This window comes from Aotus nancymaae, unplaced genomic scaffold (assembly GCF_030222135.1).
Source record: "Aotus nancymaae isolate 86718 unplaced genomic scaffold, 86718_ANA_hifiasm-v0.15.2.pri h1tg000009l, whole genome shotgun sequence".
NCBI classification, from domain to species: domain Eukaryota; kingdom Metazoa; phylum Chordata; class Mammalia; order Primates; family Aotidae; genus Aotus; species Aotus nancymaae.
Window position 1 is genome coordinate 1,518,106 of NW_026988420.1, and position 18,221 is coordinate 1,536,326.

Genomic DNA, 18,221 nt, shown 5'->3' on the forward strand with positions numbered 1-18,221 from the left:
TTGCATTCAGATATGAACTGCATCCTGCTTCATCTCTTAGTTTTGGTTGCCTGCATGTGCCAGTGAAATACCGTTGTCTATTCCTATTCTCAGAGCTGTTGGAATCCTAGTCTGCCTTCCCTCCAAATCCTGCCATACAAATGTTGATACTGTAAAGGTATCATGACACCATCATACTGTAAAGGTTCATGATGTACCCCACCTGCCAGTATTTGGGTGCTCACAGAAGTAACTTATCATCTGCTTTTGTTGTAGATACTGACTGTGTAGTCTTTAGCTTTACTGTCCAAGTGGCTGTTTTTATAGTGGGATTCCAGTAGACTAAAACTGTTCTGTCATTTTCCGAGAATCCTCTACAAATTCACTCTTTTTGGTAATTTACCTATTTTTACCTTTCTATGCAATTATAAACTTATACAATTTATTTCTAGCTGTGTTTGTTGTTCCTGAAAGTAAATTTTTAATATTCAACAGTTTGAATTCTATCTAGGTACTTTCATACTCACCTATCTCTATTTCTTAATGCCACTAAATTTACGTGATCCAAACTGTTATCTTTCCCTCTTAATGTACAAAATTAACTAGATGTTAGGAAAACTTCAGAATATCTTAGCAAAATTAAAACTGACAAGAACCCATTTGAAAGTAATATTTAAAATAATGAGAAAATTACTCGGCTAAAAACTACCTTATGTCAACCAGAGAACATTCCAAAGACAGTCTTCCCATTGTCTTTAGATTTTCTTCAAGTTTTCTTAAACAGTCAACATTCACTCGTAGTTCAACACCCACGTCATACAGCAAGACCTAAGAAAATAGTAACTGTAAGTCTACGGACAAACAATTCAAAGTATTTTTTTGGAAAACTGAAAATCTCAGTGAAAACTGTTTTAACTTCAGGGAAAAAAAATACAAAACGCAATCACCACCTTCATGATTACACTTTTAACTCCGCAATTTACCTCTACCAATGTGTCTGTAACCATTCTGATGATCTGACCTCTTCGCCACTGATTTTTATCTTGGATCTTGACAGCACAGTGCATATCATTTTCCCATTTAACAGGTTCCCATTTTGAGTTTTCATAAGCAGCTATCATCTTTTCTTCTAAACTACAGAGATAAAAAATATTTAACTTTCCAAACATTTTCTTATACAATTCTCTGGCTACATCTTTTCTACTATCCCCGCTTGCTCATTCCACTCCAGCCAAGTTGGACACCTTGTTCTTCCTTGAAAGTACAAGCATATTTCCTCAGGTTTTGGAACTAGCTCTTCCTTCTGCCTGAGACAAACTTTCCTCAGACACTCATATGACTTACCTCCCTCCCTCCTTCTTTGGGGCCCATTTCAAATATCGCTGTCTCTGAGGTCTTCCTTGACCATCCTAAAAGTGCCTTCTTCCCCAAATGCTTTATTTTTCTCTATTTCCCTTATCAACATCTGCCACACTAAAAATTTTATTTGTTCACTCTCCTTCTACAAGAATTTAAGTTACATGATAGCAAAGATTTATCTATTTTTTTTTTACCAGGGTATCCCTAACACTTATAAATACTGCTTGTCATAGAGTAGGTCTCAGTAAGTATATGTAGAATAAATAAATTGAAATTAGTGAAAACAACCAACAGAGATCCTATTTGCATACTTGTAACTAGCTGAGAGACTAGTTAAAATAATTCTGCTTGTAAAATCTACATTTATGACTTCTAGATCTTTGAAACAGAATATAGAAAGGATAAAATCATATGTAATGCTTTCCTTATATATTATATATATTGTACCTATTAAGTAAGTTTTCAGTTAACAACCACTGAACATAAATCTTCTCAGGAGATGTTACATTACAAATATGCACAGGCAATTCCTCATTATAAAGTGACTGGAAATTCTCATTAGGTAGAGGTTTCGCAGACACAGGATTTAAGTTGTTTACTTCATTTGAAATAATTTCTTCTGGAGAAGGATCCCAAATATCAATATGCTTTTCAGAATTATCTTTGAGGATATATCTGAAAAACAACAAAAGTTAATGAAAAGAACTGTGTATGCAAATTATTTGTATTTGCTCAGGTCTGTATCTCAACTGTGTGATGCTTACATGACTATTTTTGTCAAAATTCATTTAACTGTGGACCTTAAAAAGGTGATTTTTTTCTGTATATACTTCAATAACCCTGACTTTAAAAAGAAAGGAGAAGATTCAGTCCAACATAATTTCTTTTCTTTTCTTTTTTTTTTTTTGAAATGAAGTCTCACTCTGTCACCTGGGCTGAAGTGCAGTGGCGGGATCTTGGCTCACTGCAGCCTCCGCCTCCCAGGTTCAAGCAATTCTCTTCCCTTGGCCTCCCAAGTAGCTGGGATTATAGGCGTCCACCAACAAGCCCGGTTAATTTTTTGTATTTTTAGTAGAGACGGGGTTTCACCATGTTGGCCAGGCTGGTCTCAAACTCCTGACCTCAGGTGATTTCACCTGCCTCAGCCTCTCAAAAGTGTTGGGATTACAGGTGTGAGTCACTGTGCTTAGCCCAATCTGACAATAATTTGAATGTTTACTCTCATTTGTTTCCCTCTCTCAATTGAGACCTATAGTGGAAAAAGCTCCTGCTTCTATCTCCTCCAGCATGAGAGTCAACAGGAAAGCATGGCCACAGATCAATAGTAGGAGTCACTGCAGGCCTCTGTGGGGTGTCACTGTTCACTTTAATTTTGGCGTATGCTGACAAATATCATGTGTGGGTGCTATCTGAATACTGGCTTTTTCTTTTTTTTTTTGGACAGAGTCGTGCTCTGTCACCCAGGCTGGAGTGCAGTGGCAAAATCTCAGCTCACTGCAACCTCCACCTCCTGGGTTCAAGAGTTTCTTCTGCCTCAGCCTCCCGAGTAGCTGGGACTATAGGCATGAGCCACCAGGCCCAGCTAATTTTTGCATTTTTAGCAGAGATGGGTTTACACCATGTTGGCCAGGCTGGTTGCAAACTCCTTTCAAGTGATCCGCCCACCTCAGTCTCTCAAATATTGGCTTTCTTGAGGGCTACGTAGGAGAATTCTTCAGAAGCTCCCCCAGAGCCACTCCCACTACACAAGTCCCTATTGTGGAAGAATTCTTTGTTTTGACCTCAGAACCCTCCCACCTGCCCTCGCTACCACTCTACTCTTCTGCTTCTGGGGTCACCCCAACTACTAGCCTGTCCTGAATGAATATTAGCACAATGACTCAAGCCTGGTTATCATTCAAAGTATCCACTTGAATCCAGGAAAATTCACATTTCTACAAATAGGAATGTAAGCTACTATATGACTATGCTTATTCTCCATCCTGCCATTTCTCTTTCTAATTCCTCTCTCAACCAGCCACAAGGGGCTTCCTAAGCAGACGTTCCACCTAGAAATAAGATGCCAGTCTACTTTCCTTAGAAGCACTCTCAAGGAGCCTTTCCCTTGGTTTCTGGGCCCCTTAATAATGGAGAGAAAAGTCACTCTAGTCCTCATTAGATTAATGACTGCAATTACTTTCTTTGGTCTAGGAAGAGGGAAAATTCCCAGGTCTGCAGTCTAAGCACATCTCCAATGGGGAATGATATGCCAGTTTACCTTCTTGTGATTAAAATGTTACATATGAGCATTAAATAACAATAAAAGTTTACATATCTACTTACCCTATTTCATAAGATGCTAGGCCCTCTTTGACTAGCTGGTCATTAATACTAGTCATTTCAGGAGCACCAGGAGACTCAAAAAGCTCAACTAAGAGCACATTATCTTCCAGAATTTCTGTAAAACCATTAAGAAAGTTTGGGGAAAGAAGTATGTCACAAAATATACTAAATGAGGCAACTTTTTTTTGAGACAGTCTCACTTTGTCGCCCAGGCTGGAGTGCAGTGGCACGATCTTGGCTCACGGTAACCTCCACCTCTTGGGTTCAAGCGATTCTCCTGCCTCAGCCTCCCGAGTAGCTGGAACTACAGACAGGCACCACCACGCCCAGCTAATTTTTTTTGTATTTTTAGTAGAGACGAGGTTTTACCAGTTGGCCAGGCTGGTCTCCAACTCCTGACCTCAAATGATCCACCCACCTCAGCCTCCCAAAGTTAAGTGCTGGGATTACAGGTGTGAGCCACCACAGCCGGCCTAAATGAGGCAATTATTTAAAAATTGGAAACTTAATTTCTTTCATTTGCATGCACAACATTTCTGGTAGAATAATGTCATAGTTTCTAGGAGTTAAAGTAGCACTTTGCAGATCTAAATGAATTGTTAGTGTTATCTATAACACAAATTAGTGAACATTTAATTTTGGGTTATGTATGCCATTATATAAAGAAATCAGTTTGAAGCTTTTAGATTCAGACAAATATATTCATTGAAGAAGTGTTCTATTCTATTCTTATTTTACGGAACTAAACCAAGTTCCAGGAGGACCAAGGTAATGAAAGTTATGAATGAAAGTTAACTCAGGCCAGTGATCATTTGCAAACGTTTACAGCTTTTACAAAAATGGCACAAAGTTTAAAACAACACAAATTCAATCTAGAACCCTCAATTAACTAGAACTTTTTTCTGTCCCTGTGCTTTTTAGGACAAATCACACCTAATTCTTTTTATCAGATCTATTTCTTAAACTAGACTGGGAGTTAACTGAATGTAAGGCTCGTGTCTCACGTGTCTATTTACTTATTGATGGTACACTGCACAGGGAAATTGGTCAGTATCTGAAATATGGTAGAGAAATTTCTTTAGAAAACATCTCTAAAATAATGCACTGAGATCAGTATATGCCTACACCTTCCCAGCTGGTAGCTGCTAGTCAGAATGATTCTAAAAAAAAAAGATAACAATTACCAGCAGCAACATTCTATATTAACCCAGTTATAAGAGTTCTATGAGTACAGATTAAAAGCTTTTTACAAAATTTTTTGTTAAGTTATAGGGGCACAGGTGGTATTTGGTTACATGAGTAAGTTCTTTAGTGGTGATCTGTGAGATTTTGGTGCACCCCATCACTCGAGCAATATACACCGCACCATATTTGTAGTCTTTTATCCTTTGCCCCTCGCCTACTTTTCCTCCCAAGTCCCCAAAGTCCATTCCTTTGCATCCTCATAGCTTACCTCCCACATATCAGTGAAAACATGATTAGTTTTTCATTCCTGAGTTACTTCACTTAGAGTAACAGTCTCCAATCTCAACCACGTCACTGCAAATGTTGTTAATTCATTCCTTTTTATGGCTGTGTATTCTACTGTGTGTGTGTGTGTGTGTGTGTGTCTGTCTGTCTGTCTGTCTGTCTCAGTTTCTTTATCCACTCATTGACTGACAGGCATTTGGGTTGGTTCCACAATCTTGCAATTGTGAACTATGCTGTTATAAATATGGGTGTGCAAGTGTCTTTTTCAAACAATGATTTCTTTCCCTCTGGGTAGATACTCAGTAGGGGGAAGGCTGGATCAAATGGTGGTTCTACTTTTAGAACTTTAAGGAATCTCCACACTGTTCTCCATAGTAGCTAGTAGCTGTACTAGTTGACAATCCCGCCAGCAGTGTAGAAGTGTTCCCTGTTCACCGCATCCATGCCAACATCTACTGTTTTTTTGATGTTTCTTTAGTATGGTCATTCTTGGAGGAGTAAGGTGGTATCGAATTGTGGTTTTGATTTGCATTTCCCTGATCATTAGTGATGTTGAGCATTTTTTCATTTGTTTGTTTATCATAAGAATTGTCTATTCATGTCCTTAGAACACTTTTTGATGGGATCCTTTTTTCTTACTGATTTGAGTTTGTTGTAGATTCTGGATATTAGTCCTTTGTCAGATATATAGATTGTGTAGATTTTCTCCCACTCTGGGGGTTGTCTGTTTACTCTGCTGACTGCTCCTTTTGCTGTGCAAAAGCTCTTTAGTTCAATTAGGTCTCAGCTATTTGTTTGTTTTTATTGCATTTGCTTTCGGGTTCTTGGTCATTAAACCCTTGCCTAAGCCAACGTCTACAAGGGTTTTTCCAATGGTGTCTTCTAGAATTTTTATAGTTTCAGGTCTTTCATCCATCTTCAGTTGATTTTTGTATAAGGTGAGAGATGAGAATCCCGTTTCATTCTCCTACATGTATGTGGCTTGCCAATTATCCCAGCACCATTTGTTGAAAAGGGTGTCCTTTCCCCACTTTGTTTTCATTTGCTTTGTCAAAGATCAGTGGCTCTAAGTATCTGGGTTTATTTCTGGGTTCTCTATTCTGTTTGATTGGTCGATGTGCCTATTTTCATACCAGTACCATGCTGTTTTAGTTACTATGGCCTTACAGTATAGTTTGAAATCAAGTTTTGTGATGCCTCCGATTTGTTCTTTTTGCCTAGTCTTGCTTTGGCTATGTGGGCTTTTTGGTTCCACGTGAATTTTAAAATTATTTTTTCTAATTTTGTGAAGAATGATGGTAGTATTTTGACGGGGACTGCACTGAATTTGTAGATTGCTGTTGGCAGCATGGTCACTTTCAAAATATTGATTCTACCTATCCGTGAGTATGAGATGTGTTTCCATTTGTTCACGTCATCTATGATTCTTTCAGCAGTGTTTTGTAGTTTTCCTTGTAGAGGTCTTTTGACTTCTTGGTTAGGTATATTCCTAAGGGTTTTTTTTTGTTGTTTTTGTTTTGCAGCTATTGTAAAAAGGGCTGAGTCCTTGATTTGATTCTCTGCTTGGTCACTGCTGGTGTATAGAGGAGTTACTGATTTGTGTACATTAATCGCAGAAACTTTGCTGAATTGTTTTATTAGTTCTAAAAGCTTTCTGGAGGAGTCTTTAGGGTTTTCAAGGTAAACGATCATATCAGCAAACAGTGACAGTTTGACTTCCCTTTTACTGATCCGAATGCCCTTTATTTCCTTCTCTTGTCTGATTGCTCTGGCTAGGACTTCCAGTACTATGTTGAAGAGGAGTGTTAAGAATGGGCATCCTTGTCTTGTCCCAATTCTCATAGGGAATGCTTTCCACTTTTCCCCATTCAGTATTATGTTGGCTGTGGGTCTGTCATAGACGGCTTTTATTACATTAAGGTATGTCTCTTGTATGCTGGTTTTTCTGAGAGTTTTAATCATAAAGGGATGCTGGGTTTTGTTGAATGCTTTTTCTGCATCTACTGAGATCATGTGATTTTTGTTTTTAATTCTGTTTATGTGGTGGATCACATTTCTTGATTTGTGTATGTTAAACCATCCCTGCATCCCTGGTATGAATTTCACTTGATCATGGATTACCTTTTTGATATGTTGTTGGATTCGGTTAGCTGGTATTTTGTTAAGGACTTTAGTATCTATATTCATGAAGGATATAGATCTATAGATTTCTTTTTTGGTTGTGGCCTTTCTGGTTTTTGGTATTAGGATGATGATGGCTTCATAGAAGGAATTTTTGGGAGGGTTCCTTCTTTCTCTATCTTGTGGAGTAATGTCAAAAGTACCAATTCTTTGATTTGTAGAATTCTGCTGTGAATCTGCTTAGTCCTAGACTTCTTTGTGTGTGCTGGTAATTTTTAAATTACCCTTTTAATCTTGCTGCTTGTTACTGGTCTCTTCAGGATATCTAATTTTTTCTGCTTTAAGCTAGGAGGGTTCTATTTTTCCAGAATTTATCTAAGGTTTCTAGTTCATGTGCATAAAGGTGTTCATAGTAGCCTTGAATGATCTTTTATAGTTCAGTGGTGTCAGTGTAGTATCTCCTGTTTTGTTTCTTAGTGTGGCTATTTGGATTATCTCTCTTCTTGGCTCCTCTTGCTAATGGTCTATCAATTTTACTTACCTTTTCAAACAACCAGCTCTTTGTTTCATTTATCTTTTCTATTTTTTGTTTGTTTGTTTCAATTTCATTTAGTTCTGCTCTGATCTTGGTTTCTTTTTTTCTGCTGGGTTTGGGTTCGTTCTTGTTTCTCCAGTTCCTTGAGGTGTGGCCTCTGAGTGTCAGTTTGTGTTCTTTCAGTCTTTTGATATAGGTGTTTAGGGCTATGAACTTTCCTCTTAGCACTGTCTGTGTCCCAGAGGTATTTATAGGTTGTGTCATTATGTCATTCAGTTCAAATAATATTTTAATTTCCATCTTGATTTTATTTTTGACCCAATGCTCATTCAGGCACACGTTATTTAATTTCCATGTATTTGCATGGCTTTGAAGGTTCCCTTTGAAGTTGATTTCCAGTTTTATTGCACTGTGGTCTGAGAGAGTGCTCGATATACTTTCAATTTTCTTAAATTTATTGAGGCTCAATTTATGGCCTATCATAAGGTCTATCTTCGAGAAAGTTCCACACACTATTGAATAGACTGTATTCTGCAGTTGTTGGATGAAATGCTCTGTATATCCCTTAAGTCCTTGTGTTCCAAGGTATAGTTTAAATCCATTGTTTCTTTGTTGACTTTGTCTCGATGACCTGTCTAGTGCTGTCAGTGAAGTACTGAAGTCCCCACTATTATTGTGTTGCTGTCTATCTCATTTCTTAGGTCTATTAGTAATTGTTTTATGAATTTGGGAGCTCCAGTGTTAGGTGCATGTGTGTTTAGGGCTATATTTTCCTGTAGGACAAGGCTTTTTACCATTATATAATGTCCCTCTTTGTCTCTTTTAATTGCTGTTGCTTTAAAGTTTGTTTTGTCTAATCTAAGAATAACTACACTTGCTTGCTTTTGGTGTCCGTTTGCATGAAATGCCTTTTCCACCCCTTTATTTCAAGTTTATGTGAGTCCTTACGTGTTATGTGAGTCTCCTGATGGCAGGAGATGGTTGGTTGTTGAGTTCTTATCCATTCTGCAGTTTTGTATCTTTTCAATGGAGCATTTAGGCCATTTACATTTAATGTTAGTATTGAAATGTGAGGTACCATTGCATTCACCGTGTTCTTTGTTGCCTGTGTCCTCTTTTTTTTTTTTTTTTTTTTTGGTTTTTGGTTTTACTTTTTAAATTGTATTTTTGTTTTATAGGTCCGGTGTCATTTATGCTTTAAAGAGGTTCTGTTTTGATGTGTTTCTGGGATTTGTTTCAGGATTTAGAGCTCCAAAATTTTAGCATTACTTGCAGTGGTGGCTTGATAATGGCTAATTCTCTCAGCAGTTGTTTGTCTGAAAAAGACTGTATCTTTCCTTCATATATGATGCTTAGTTTTGCTGGACAGAAAATTCTTGGCTGACAAGAGGCTGAAAATAGGGCCCCAATCCCTTCTAGCTTGTAGGGTTCTGTCCAGAAGTCTGCTGTTAATCTGCTAAGTGTTCCTTTGTAGTTTACCTGGTGGTTGTCTCACAGCTCTTAAGATTCTTTCCTTTGTATTAACTTTGGATACCCTGATGACAATGTGCCTAGGTGCAGATCTTTTTGCGATAAATTTCCCAAGTGTTCTTTCTGCTTCTTATATTTGGATGTCTAGGTTTCTAGCAAGGCTGGGGAAGTTTTCCTCGATTATTCCCCCAAATATGTTTTCCAAGCTTTGTGCTTCTTGTATTTGGATATCTAGGTCTCTAGCAAGGCTGGGGAAGTTTTCCTCCATTAATCCCCCAAATGTATTTTCCTGAGGAAGAAGAGAATTCTATGGTTTGGTCATTTAACATAATCCCAGACTTTCTGGAGGCTTTGTTTGTATTTTCTTATTCTTTTTTTCCTTGTTGGATTGGGTTAATTCAAATACCTTGTTTTCAAGCTCTGAATTTTTCTTCTACTTGTTCCAATTCTATTGCTGAGTTTCCAGAACATTTCACATTTCTTAAAGTGTGTCCACAGTTTCCTGAATTTTTTATTTTTTCTTTAAGCTACCTATTTCCTTGAATATTTCTCCCTTCACTTCTTATATTGTTTTTTAGATTTCCTTGCATTGGACTTCATCTTTCTCTGTTCCCTCCAATTAGCTTAATAACTAACCAGAATTCTTTTTCAGGTAAATCAGAGACCTCTTCTTGGTTTGGATCCATTGCCGGTGAAGTAGTGTGATTCTTGGGGGGTGTTGTAGGGTCTTGTTTTGTCATATTACCAGAGCTGGTATTCTGGTATCCTTCTCATTTTGATAGGCTCTGTCAGAGGGAAGGTCTAGGGCTGAAGACTGTTCAGATTTGTTTTTGTCCCACAGGGTGTTCCCTTGATGTAGTACTCGCCTCCTTTTCCTATGAATGTGGCTTCCTATGAGCTGAACTGCAGTGACTGTTGTCTCTTTCTGGCCTAGCCACCCAGAGAGTCTATCCGGTTCTGGACTGGTACTGGAGGTTGTCTGCACAGAGTCCTGTGATGTGAACCACCTATGGGTCTCTCAACCACGTATACCAGTGCCTGTTCTGGTCAAGGTACCAGTGGGCTGCAATGGGCTCCATGAGGGTTCTTAGCTTTGGTGGTTTAATGCTCTATTTTTGTGCTGGTTAGCCTCCTGAAAGGAGGTGGCACTTTCCAGAGAGCATCAACTGTGGGAGTATGGGAGGAACCAGTGATGGGCAGGGCCGTAAAACTCCCAAGATTATATGCCCTTTGTCTTCAGCTACCAGGATGGATGGGGAGGATCACCAGGTGGGATAGGGCCAGGCGTGTTTGAACTCAGACTCTCTTTGGGTAGGTCTTGCTGAGGCTGCTGTGTGGGGTGGGGGCGAGATGCCCAGGTCACTGGATTTGTACCTAGGAGGATTATGGTTACCTCTGCTGAGTCATGCAGTTTGTCATGGAAGTAGGGGAAAGATGGCAGTCACAGGCTTCACCCAGTTCCCACACAAACCAAAAGGCCAGTCTCACTCTCACTGTGTCCCTACCATCAGCCCCCAGTCTGTGTCTGGGCAGAGAGCTATAGGGGTTTGAAAACCTGTCCCAGGCCATCTGACTCCCAGCTGGGAAAGAAAGGGCTTGGTTACTCCCCTGCCTGTAGAGTCTGCACACCAGATTTGCACCCTTCCCTGGGTTCTGGCCAGGAGGCTTCTCACCCTGTTTAAATTGTTACAAATTTCAGCTAGTGATTTTTCCTTCTCCCTGGGGAATTTTACTCCCTGGGGAATTTTACCCCCTATTCCTCTCCCATTGAATCCCTGTGGTGCCAGGCAGGAATGGGCTGCTTAGGGACCCAGTGAGCTTCCAGGGCCTTTCTGCTGCCTTTTCTACCCCTTTATTTCGCTTGGCTGTCTAAATTGACTCCGATCCAGGTGAAGTCAGAAACTTCTCCCACAAACAGACCTTCAGTTTCTCCAGTGTGTGTTCAGGAGAGGAGGGTCTCCCTTTCCCATTTCTGTGGTTGGGGCTTGTTGTGATTCACTCAGGGTGGCTGGAAAAATATTAGGGAAAGTTAGAAGATTACAGTCTCAAACCTTTTGGAAGGCCAAAAGGTTTAAATGGAACAGGCTGAAAGCAGCCGTTGCATTACGTTAGAATTTTGAACCAGCCTTGCATCCCCGGGATGAAGCCTACTTGATCATGGTGGATAAGCTTTTTGATGTGCTGTTGCAACCAGTTTGCCAGTATTTTATTGAAGATTTTTGCAGCTATGTTCATCATGGATAATGGCCTCAAGTTTTCTGAATTCACCACATAAACAGAACCAAAGACAAAAGCTACAATTATCTCAATAGATGCAGAGAAGGTCTTTCACAAAATTCAACAGCCCTTTATGCTAAAAACCCTCAATAAACCAGGTATTGATGGAATGTATCTCAAAATAATAAAAGCTATTTATGACAAACCGACAGTCAATATCATACTGAATGGGCAAAAACTGGAAGCATTCCCTTTGAAATCTGGCACTAGACAAGGATGCCCCTCTCTCACCACTCCTATTCAATATAGTATTGGAAGTTCTGGCCAGAGCAACAGGGCAAGAAAAAGAAATAAAGAGTATTCAATTAAGTCATATTGTCTCTATTTGCAGACGACATGATTGTATATTTAGAAGACCCTATTGTCTCAGCCCAAAACCTTCTGAAACTGATAAGCAACTTCAGCAAAGTCTCAGGATATAAAATCAATGTGCAAAAATCACAAGCATTCCTATACACCAATAACAGACTTCAAGAGAGCCAAATCAAGAATGAACTGTCATTCACAATTCCTACAAAGAGAATAAAATATCTAGGAATACAACTAACAAAGAATGTAAAGGACCTCTTCAAGAAGAACTACAAACCACTGCTCAATGAAATAAGACAGGACACAAACAGATGGAGAAACATTCCATGCTCATGGTTAGGAAGAATCAGTATCATGAAAATGGCCATACTGCCCAAAGGAATTTACAGATCCAACACTATCGCCATCAAGCTACCAATGACCTTCTGCACAGAACTGGAAAAAACCACCTTAAACTTCACATGGAACCAAAAGACAGCCAGCATAGCCAAGTCAATGATAAGCAAAAAGAACAAATCGGGAGGCCTCACACTACCTGACTTTAAACTATACTACAAGGCTACAGTAATCAAAACAGCATGGTACTGGTACCAAAACAGAGATACAGACCAATGGAACAGAACAGAGGCCTCGGAGGCAATGCCACACATCTACAACCATCTGATCTTTGACAAACCTGACAAAAACAAGCAATGGGGAAAGGATTCCCTGTTTAATAAATGGTGCTAGGCAAACTGTCTAGCTGTGTGCAGAAAGCAGAAACTGGACCCCTTCCTGACACCTTACACTAAAATTAACTCCAGATGGATTAAAGACTTAAACATAACACCTAACACCATAAAAACCCTAGAAGAAAATCTAGGCAAAACCATTCAGGACACAGGCATAGGGAAGGACTTCATTTTTAACACCAAAAGCATTGGCAACAAAAGCCAAAACAGACAAATAGGACCTAATCAAACTCCACAGTTTCTGCACAGCAAAAGAAACAGTCATTAGAGTGAATTGGCAACCAAGAGAATGGGAAAAAAATTTTACAATCTACCCATATGACAAAGGGCTAATATCCATAATCTACAAAGAACTAAAAGAGATTTACAAGAAGAAAACAAACAAGCCCATTCAAAAACGGGCAAAGGATATGAACAGACACTTTACAAAAGAAGACATATATGAGGCCAACAAACATGAAAAAATGCTCATCATACCGGTCATTAGAGAAATGCAAATCAAAACTACATTGAGGCACCATCTTACACCAGTTAGAATGGCGATCATTTTAAATGTCTGGAGACAACAGATGCTGGAGAGGATGTAGAGAAATAGAATACTTTTACACTGTTGGTAGGAGTGTAAATTAGTTCAATCACTGTGGAAGACAGTATGGCGATTCCTCAAGGACCTAGAAATAGGAATTCCATTTGACCAGCAATCCCATTACTGGGTATATACCCAAAGGATTATAAATCATTCTATTATAAGGACACATGCACACGAATGTTCACTGTGGCACTGTTTACAATAAATAGCAAAGACTTGGAACCAACCTAAATGCCCATCGATGATAGACTGGACAGGGAAAATGTGGAACATATGCAACATGGAACACTATGCAGCCATAAGAAACGATGAGTTCGTGTTCTTTGTAGTAACACGCATGAACCTGGAAACCATCATTCTCAGCAAACTGACACAAGAACAGAAAATCAAACACCGCATGTTCTCACTCATAGGCAGGTGTTGAACAATGAGAACATATGGACACAGGGAGGGGAGCATCACACACTGGGGTATGTCAGGGGAAATAGGGGAGGGACAGTGGGGGGGTGGGGAGTTGGGGAGGGATAACATGGGGAGAAATGCCAGATATAGGTGATGGGGAGGAAGGCAGCAAACCACACTGCCATGTGTGTACCTATGCAACAATCTTACATGTTCTTCACATGTACCCCAAAACCTAAAGTGCAATTAAAAAAAAAGAATTTTAAGGCACAGGGTAAGATTAGGATAATAAAGCTTCCCCAGCTAAGTCTGTTTACCCCACATTCCTTTGTCCCTACTCTCATTTGTTTGTTCATGTAAACTTTGTGCTGTTGGATGGCCCTCTCAGGGTAAGGTCAAAGGGAAATTATCTGTTAATGGTGTTTACCTTGGGCACCCTCTACAACCGAAAGCTTTTATCATTCATAAAACCACTCTTTTAACCACGTTAATTATCATAAGCATGTTGACTTAGAACCTCTGTTATTAAATCTATACTGAATAAATGTGAGGAGATACAGGGAGTCATGGCCAGTTAGCTGCAGTCGCCCTCTGAAAGCAGTGGATGGTGGACCATCTTTAGCCCACTCAAATCACTGTACTGGCTGTGAGAGTGCATTCATTCATTCATCGTTGAGTCAGAGTCTGTAGGACAAACCTCCGCAGGTGGTGATCAACATCTCAGGGGCACTCATAGTTTTCAGGGAGTTTCCTGGGTCCTCCAGGAGCAGTCTGCTTTCTTCAGAGGGTTTGTTGCTTTTTTTTTTTTTTTTGAGACAAAGTCTTGCTCTGTCGCCCAGGTTGGAACGTGCAGTGGCACAATCTCAACTCACTGCAACATCTGTCTCTGAGGTTCAAATGATTCTCCTGCCTCAGCCTCCCACTGAGGCTACAGGTGCATGCCACCACATGCAGCTTTATTTTTTTGTATTTTTAGTAGAGTCAGGTTTTCACCATGTTGGCCAGGCTGGTCTCAAACTCCTGATCTCAGGTGTTCCACCCACCTTACCCCCACCAAAGTACTGGGATTACAGGCATCAGCCACCACACTTGGCCTAAAAAGCCTTTTTAGGAGTTGAAAAAAAAAAAAAACAATTCCTGGCTACTTTTCAATGGTCCAGATAAACTATCTAGACACAAAAGGCTAAGCAACACTGAGCCTCAATAAACTTTGATCTCCCTACTTTCCCATCTCTTGTGTTAACTTTAGTTCTTTGGTTTATACTTCTTATGCATAAAGTTCTTCATTCCAATAGGGTCAACTTTCTCTGTGTTCTATACCTTTATCATCTTCCCTGCTCTCTTCCTAATCAAATATAATGTTACCTTAGAAAGAAAATGTCCCTTCTTTTCTAAGGAAACAGCATATGTATTAATGGCAGGTTCCTGTTCTCAGCTGTGGTAGTTCACTTTATTCTAAAGCTCTTGAACTCTTAACTTTACTGCTGTGCAGGTGAATGGGGAAAGACAGTTGTGGTTGGGCAAGGCCTTCTGGCACTTCTTACACACAAGATAATCTAGGTTAATAACTATGCTACAGCTAGTGTTTGGATGTCACTGGTATTAAATAACTAAGTGAGAAAGAAAGAAGAGAAATCAAGGAAGAAACCCAAGAAATCTTGATTGATTGTCCATGGGAGATTATTCTAGGAAGGAGCAAAAACCCCACAGAACACAACGCCTAAACCTGAGAACAGTTATACAGATTAAAGTTGGCTCAAAATCAGTGGAGATTGTTCAAGGACCAAGAGGTCTTTAATTCATTTGTTCATTTCAGAGACGCTAGATACAAAAATTCTATAGGCTGAGGATACAATCTGCATATTCATATTCCTCTTAAATGACACTCTTTCTTTAGAACAATTTATTATTCTGAAGTAAACAAATTATCAGAGATATACTATCATTTCTAGGTTATGACTGAGCAATTCATTTCTAAGCTCCAGTTTCCTCACAGTGGATAGTCCAAAAATCTTATGATAAAAGACACGGAGACAGTAAAAACTACCCCTGAAAGTCCTATACACCTATACTAAGTAAACACGGTCTCATGTATCCGGCACATATATTCATTAAACGCAACCCAGCCAGTGTGTGTTACAGCTTTGGAACTGATAAAAACACCAGATAAAAAACAGATTCCTGGTCAGGCACAGTGGCTAACACCTGGAATCCCAGCACTTTGGGAGGCCGAGGAAGGAGGACTGCTTGAGCCTAAGAGTTCAAGACTGGCCTGAGCAACAAAATAAGATCCTATCTCTACAAAAAAATTTAAAAAACAGTTAGCTGGCCATGGTGGCGTGTGCCTGTGGAATCAGCTACAGGCAGGAGGCTAAGGCAGGAGGGGCACTTGAGCCCTGGAAGTTGAAGCTGCAGGGAGCCATTCTTCACAGCTTTGTACTCCACCTTGGGTGACAGAATGAGACCCTGACTCGAAAAACAAAAAAACAAACCAGATTCCCAATCCCCCTACCTAAAACCCTTGGGGCAGGCATGTTTCAGAATTCAGAAGTCTTCTAATTGAGAAAAGCAACTTGGCACCTATACCGTATATGTATCTAATACCCCCAGCAGAGTCTGGGGCAGCAGCCCACAAATATTATCTTGAAGTAAAATATGAATATTCACTACAAGAGATGAAGACTATATACAGTCTCATGCCAATTCAGAACAAATTTTGCTATTGAACTTTTGATTCTCAGAACTTGTTAGGTTACAAAATTGTGGGCTAGTGGTCAGATTACATTTCGGGTCCAATTGCTCCAAAAAATGAAAAGCTTTGTTCAAAATATGCTGAGAACCCAGAGTTGAATTTGCTTAAGCCAGTGAGACAAAAACAGCCATCGAAAACTATTTACCAATCATGTCCCACCTCCCCTCTTTCCTGGAAATTAAAAGTTAGCATCTACTATGTCAAAGACAAGCACAGAGCACTAGCAAAAATGCAAACAAACAAAAGAAGTTAATTCCTGGCTTTAGGGTTTTCAAGTGGTCATGTCAAGGATGACCTGATCTTTATTGTGATTTTTCCCCTGATGACTTTAAGAGTTCACAAAAGACGTAATTCCATTGTACCTAATTCTCAACAAATCGTATCTCTCACCACTACTACCGATGGCACACTGAATTTATTCTAAGATTTGAAAAGTGTTATTCATGTTATTCTTATTTAAAATTATATGTGATTACATAACAAGTAAAAATGGAACTTACTGATAACTGAACATATCATAAATTTATCTTGAGCCTTTTGTTCAAATTGTTCTTTAGCTTCTTTGGACCACTGCATTGCCCTTTTATATGGTTCAACATAGGCCAGCTTACATTTAATTGCCTGTGTCGGACAAAATTCCACCATTAAGAAAAAAATTCAATTTCTACCTACTTTTTGGAATTAAAGTTTTATGTAAGTGTGTACAAAACTAATCTTTATGTTTGAATTTAATACATATTAGAAATAAATGATGTGTGAAGGGGTCTGTAAAAGTACTTTATAAACACAAATCATTGAAATTAGCAGAGAATTTGGCTAAATGAACTGTTGTACATTCACATACTAGAATGACAAGCATTCATTAAAGTTACTATTATGATACATTAATTACTCGTACAGGATGATTTGTAGTCTGATTCTATAACTGTTGAAAACACAGAAGATTCATCTAGAAGTATGTATAACAAAAATACTGAACAATGATTGAGTGATTCTCCCTTTTGCTCATTTTTCTGGGGGGTTTTGGTTTTTTTTCAGATGAAGTCTCGCCCTGTCACCCAGGCTGGAGTGCAATGGAATGATCTTGACTCACTGCAACCTCCGCTTCCCGGGTTCAAGCGATTCTCCTGCCTCAGCCTCCCGAATAGCTGGGATTACAGGCATGCACCACCATGCCCAGCTAATTTTTTGTATCTTTTTAGTAGAGGCGGGGTTTTTACTAAACCCCGTTGGCCAGGCTGGTCTCGAACTTCTGACCTTGTGACCTTGTGACCCACCTGCCTTGGCCTCCCCAAGGTGCTGGGATTACAGCCATGAGCCACCAAGCCCGGTCTGCTTATTTGTATTTTAAAAGTTTTTTTTCTATAATACTACGGATTTCCTAAAATGAAAAACATGACTTAAAAACAACAGGGAGTATATAATTAGAAAATAAGGCCTGTTCTTACCCTTCTTTCAGAATACTACTACTCCCCAGAGATAAGCAAGGTTCAGGGTTTTTTTTTTTTTTTTTTACATATTCTCCCGGGCTTCTCTATTGCAAACACATATATACTTAAGCATAAATGTGATCACAGTGAAAGTACCTCTGAGATAAGCATTTTTACCTTGATATATCATGAATATGACCCTTACCAAATATATGATCTCAAAATGATATATTAAAAGCTGCCAACAAGTACTTAAGACACAAATGTACACATGGTTAATGTTTTAACATGGTTATTTACCATGATATACATACTACTTCTTCAGTAGTAACCATAGAAACATTTATCTATAGTCCTTGTATCAGAAACTAGACAAAAATGGTAGTTAACATTTCTATGGTGACAATAGCTTCTAAAAATACTTCTGTATTCCTATATGCTAATATTCTAGCTCTAGAATATTATTCATAATAGG

The 18,221-nt window shown here is 39.1% G+C and overlaps 1 protein-coding gene across 2 annotated transcripts in view; it reads right to left on the reverse strand.

Annotated features, from left to right (window-relative positions):
• Positions 1-18,221, reverse strand: part of LOC105704894 (RING finger protein 17) — a 114,081-nt gene that overhangs the window by 39,898 nt on the left and 55,962 nt on the right. For both annotated transcript variants that reach the window (XM_064373495.1, XM_064373494.1), the window contains 5 exons: positions 16,817-16,937; positions 3,661-3,775; positions 1,786-2,013; positions 963-1,113; positions 689-807 (listed from right to left, as the gene is read on the reverse strand). In XM_064373495.1, the coding sequence (XP_064229565.1) occupies positions 689-807; positions 963-1,113; positions 1,786-2,013; positions 3,661-3,775; positions 16,817-16,937 (734 nt within the window). The remainder of the gene's footprint in view (positions 1-688; positions 808-962; positions 1,114-1,785; positions 2,014-3,660; positions 3,776-16,816; positions 16,938-18,221) is intronic.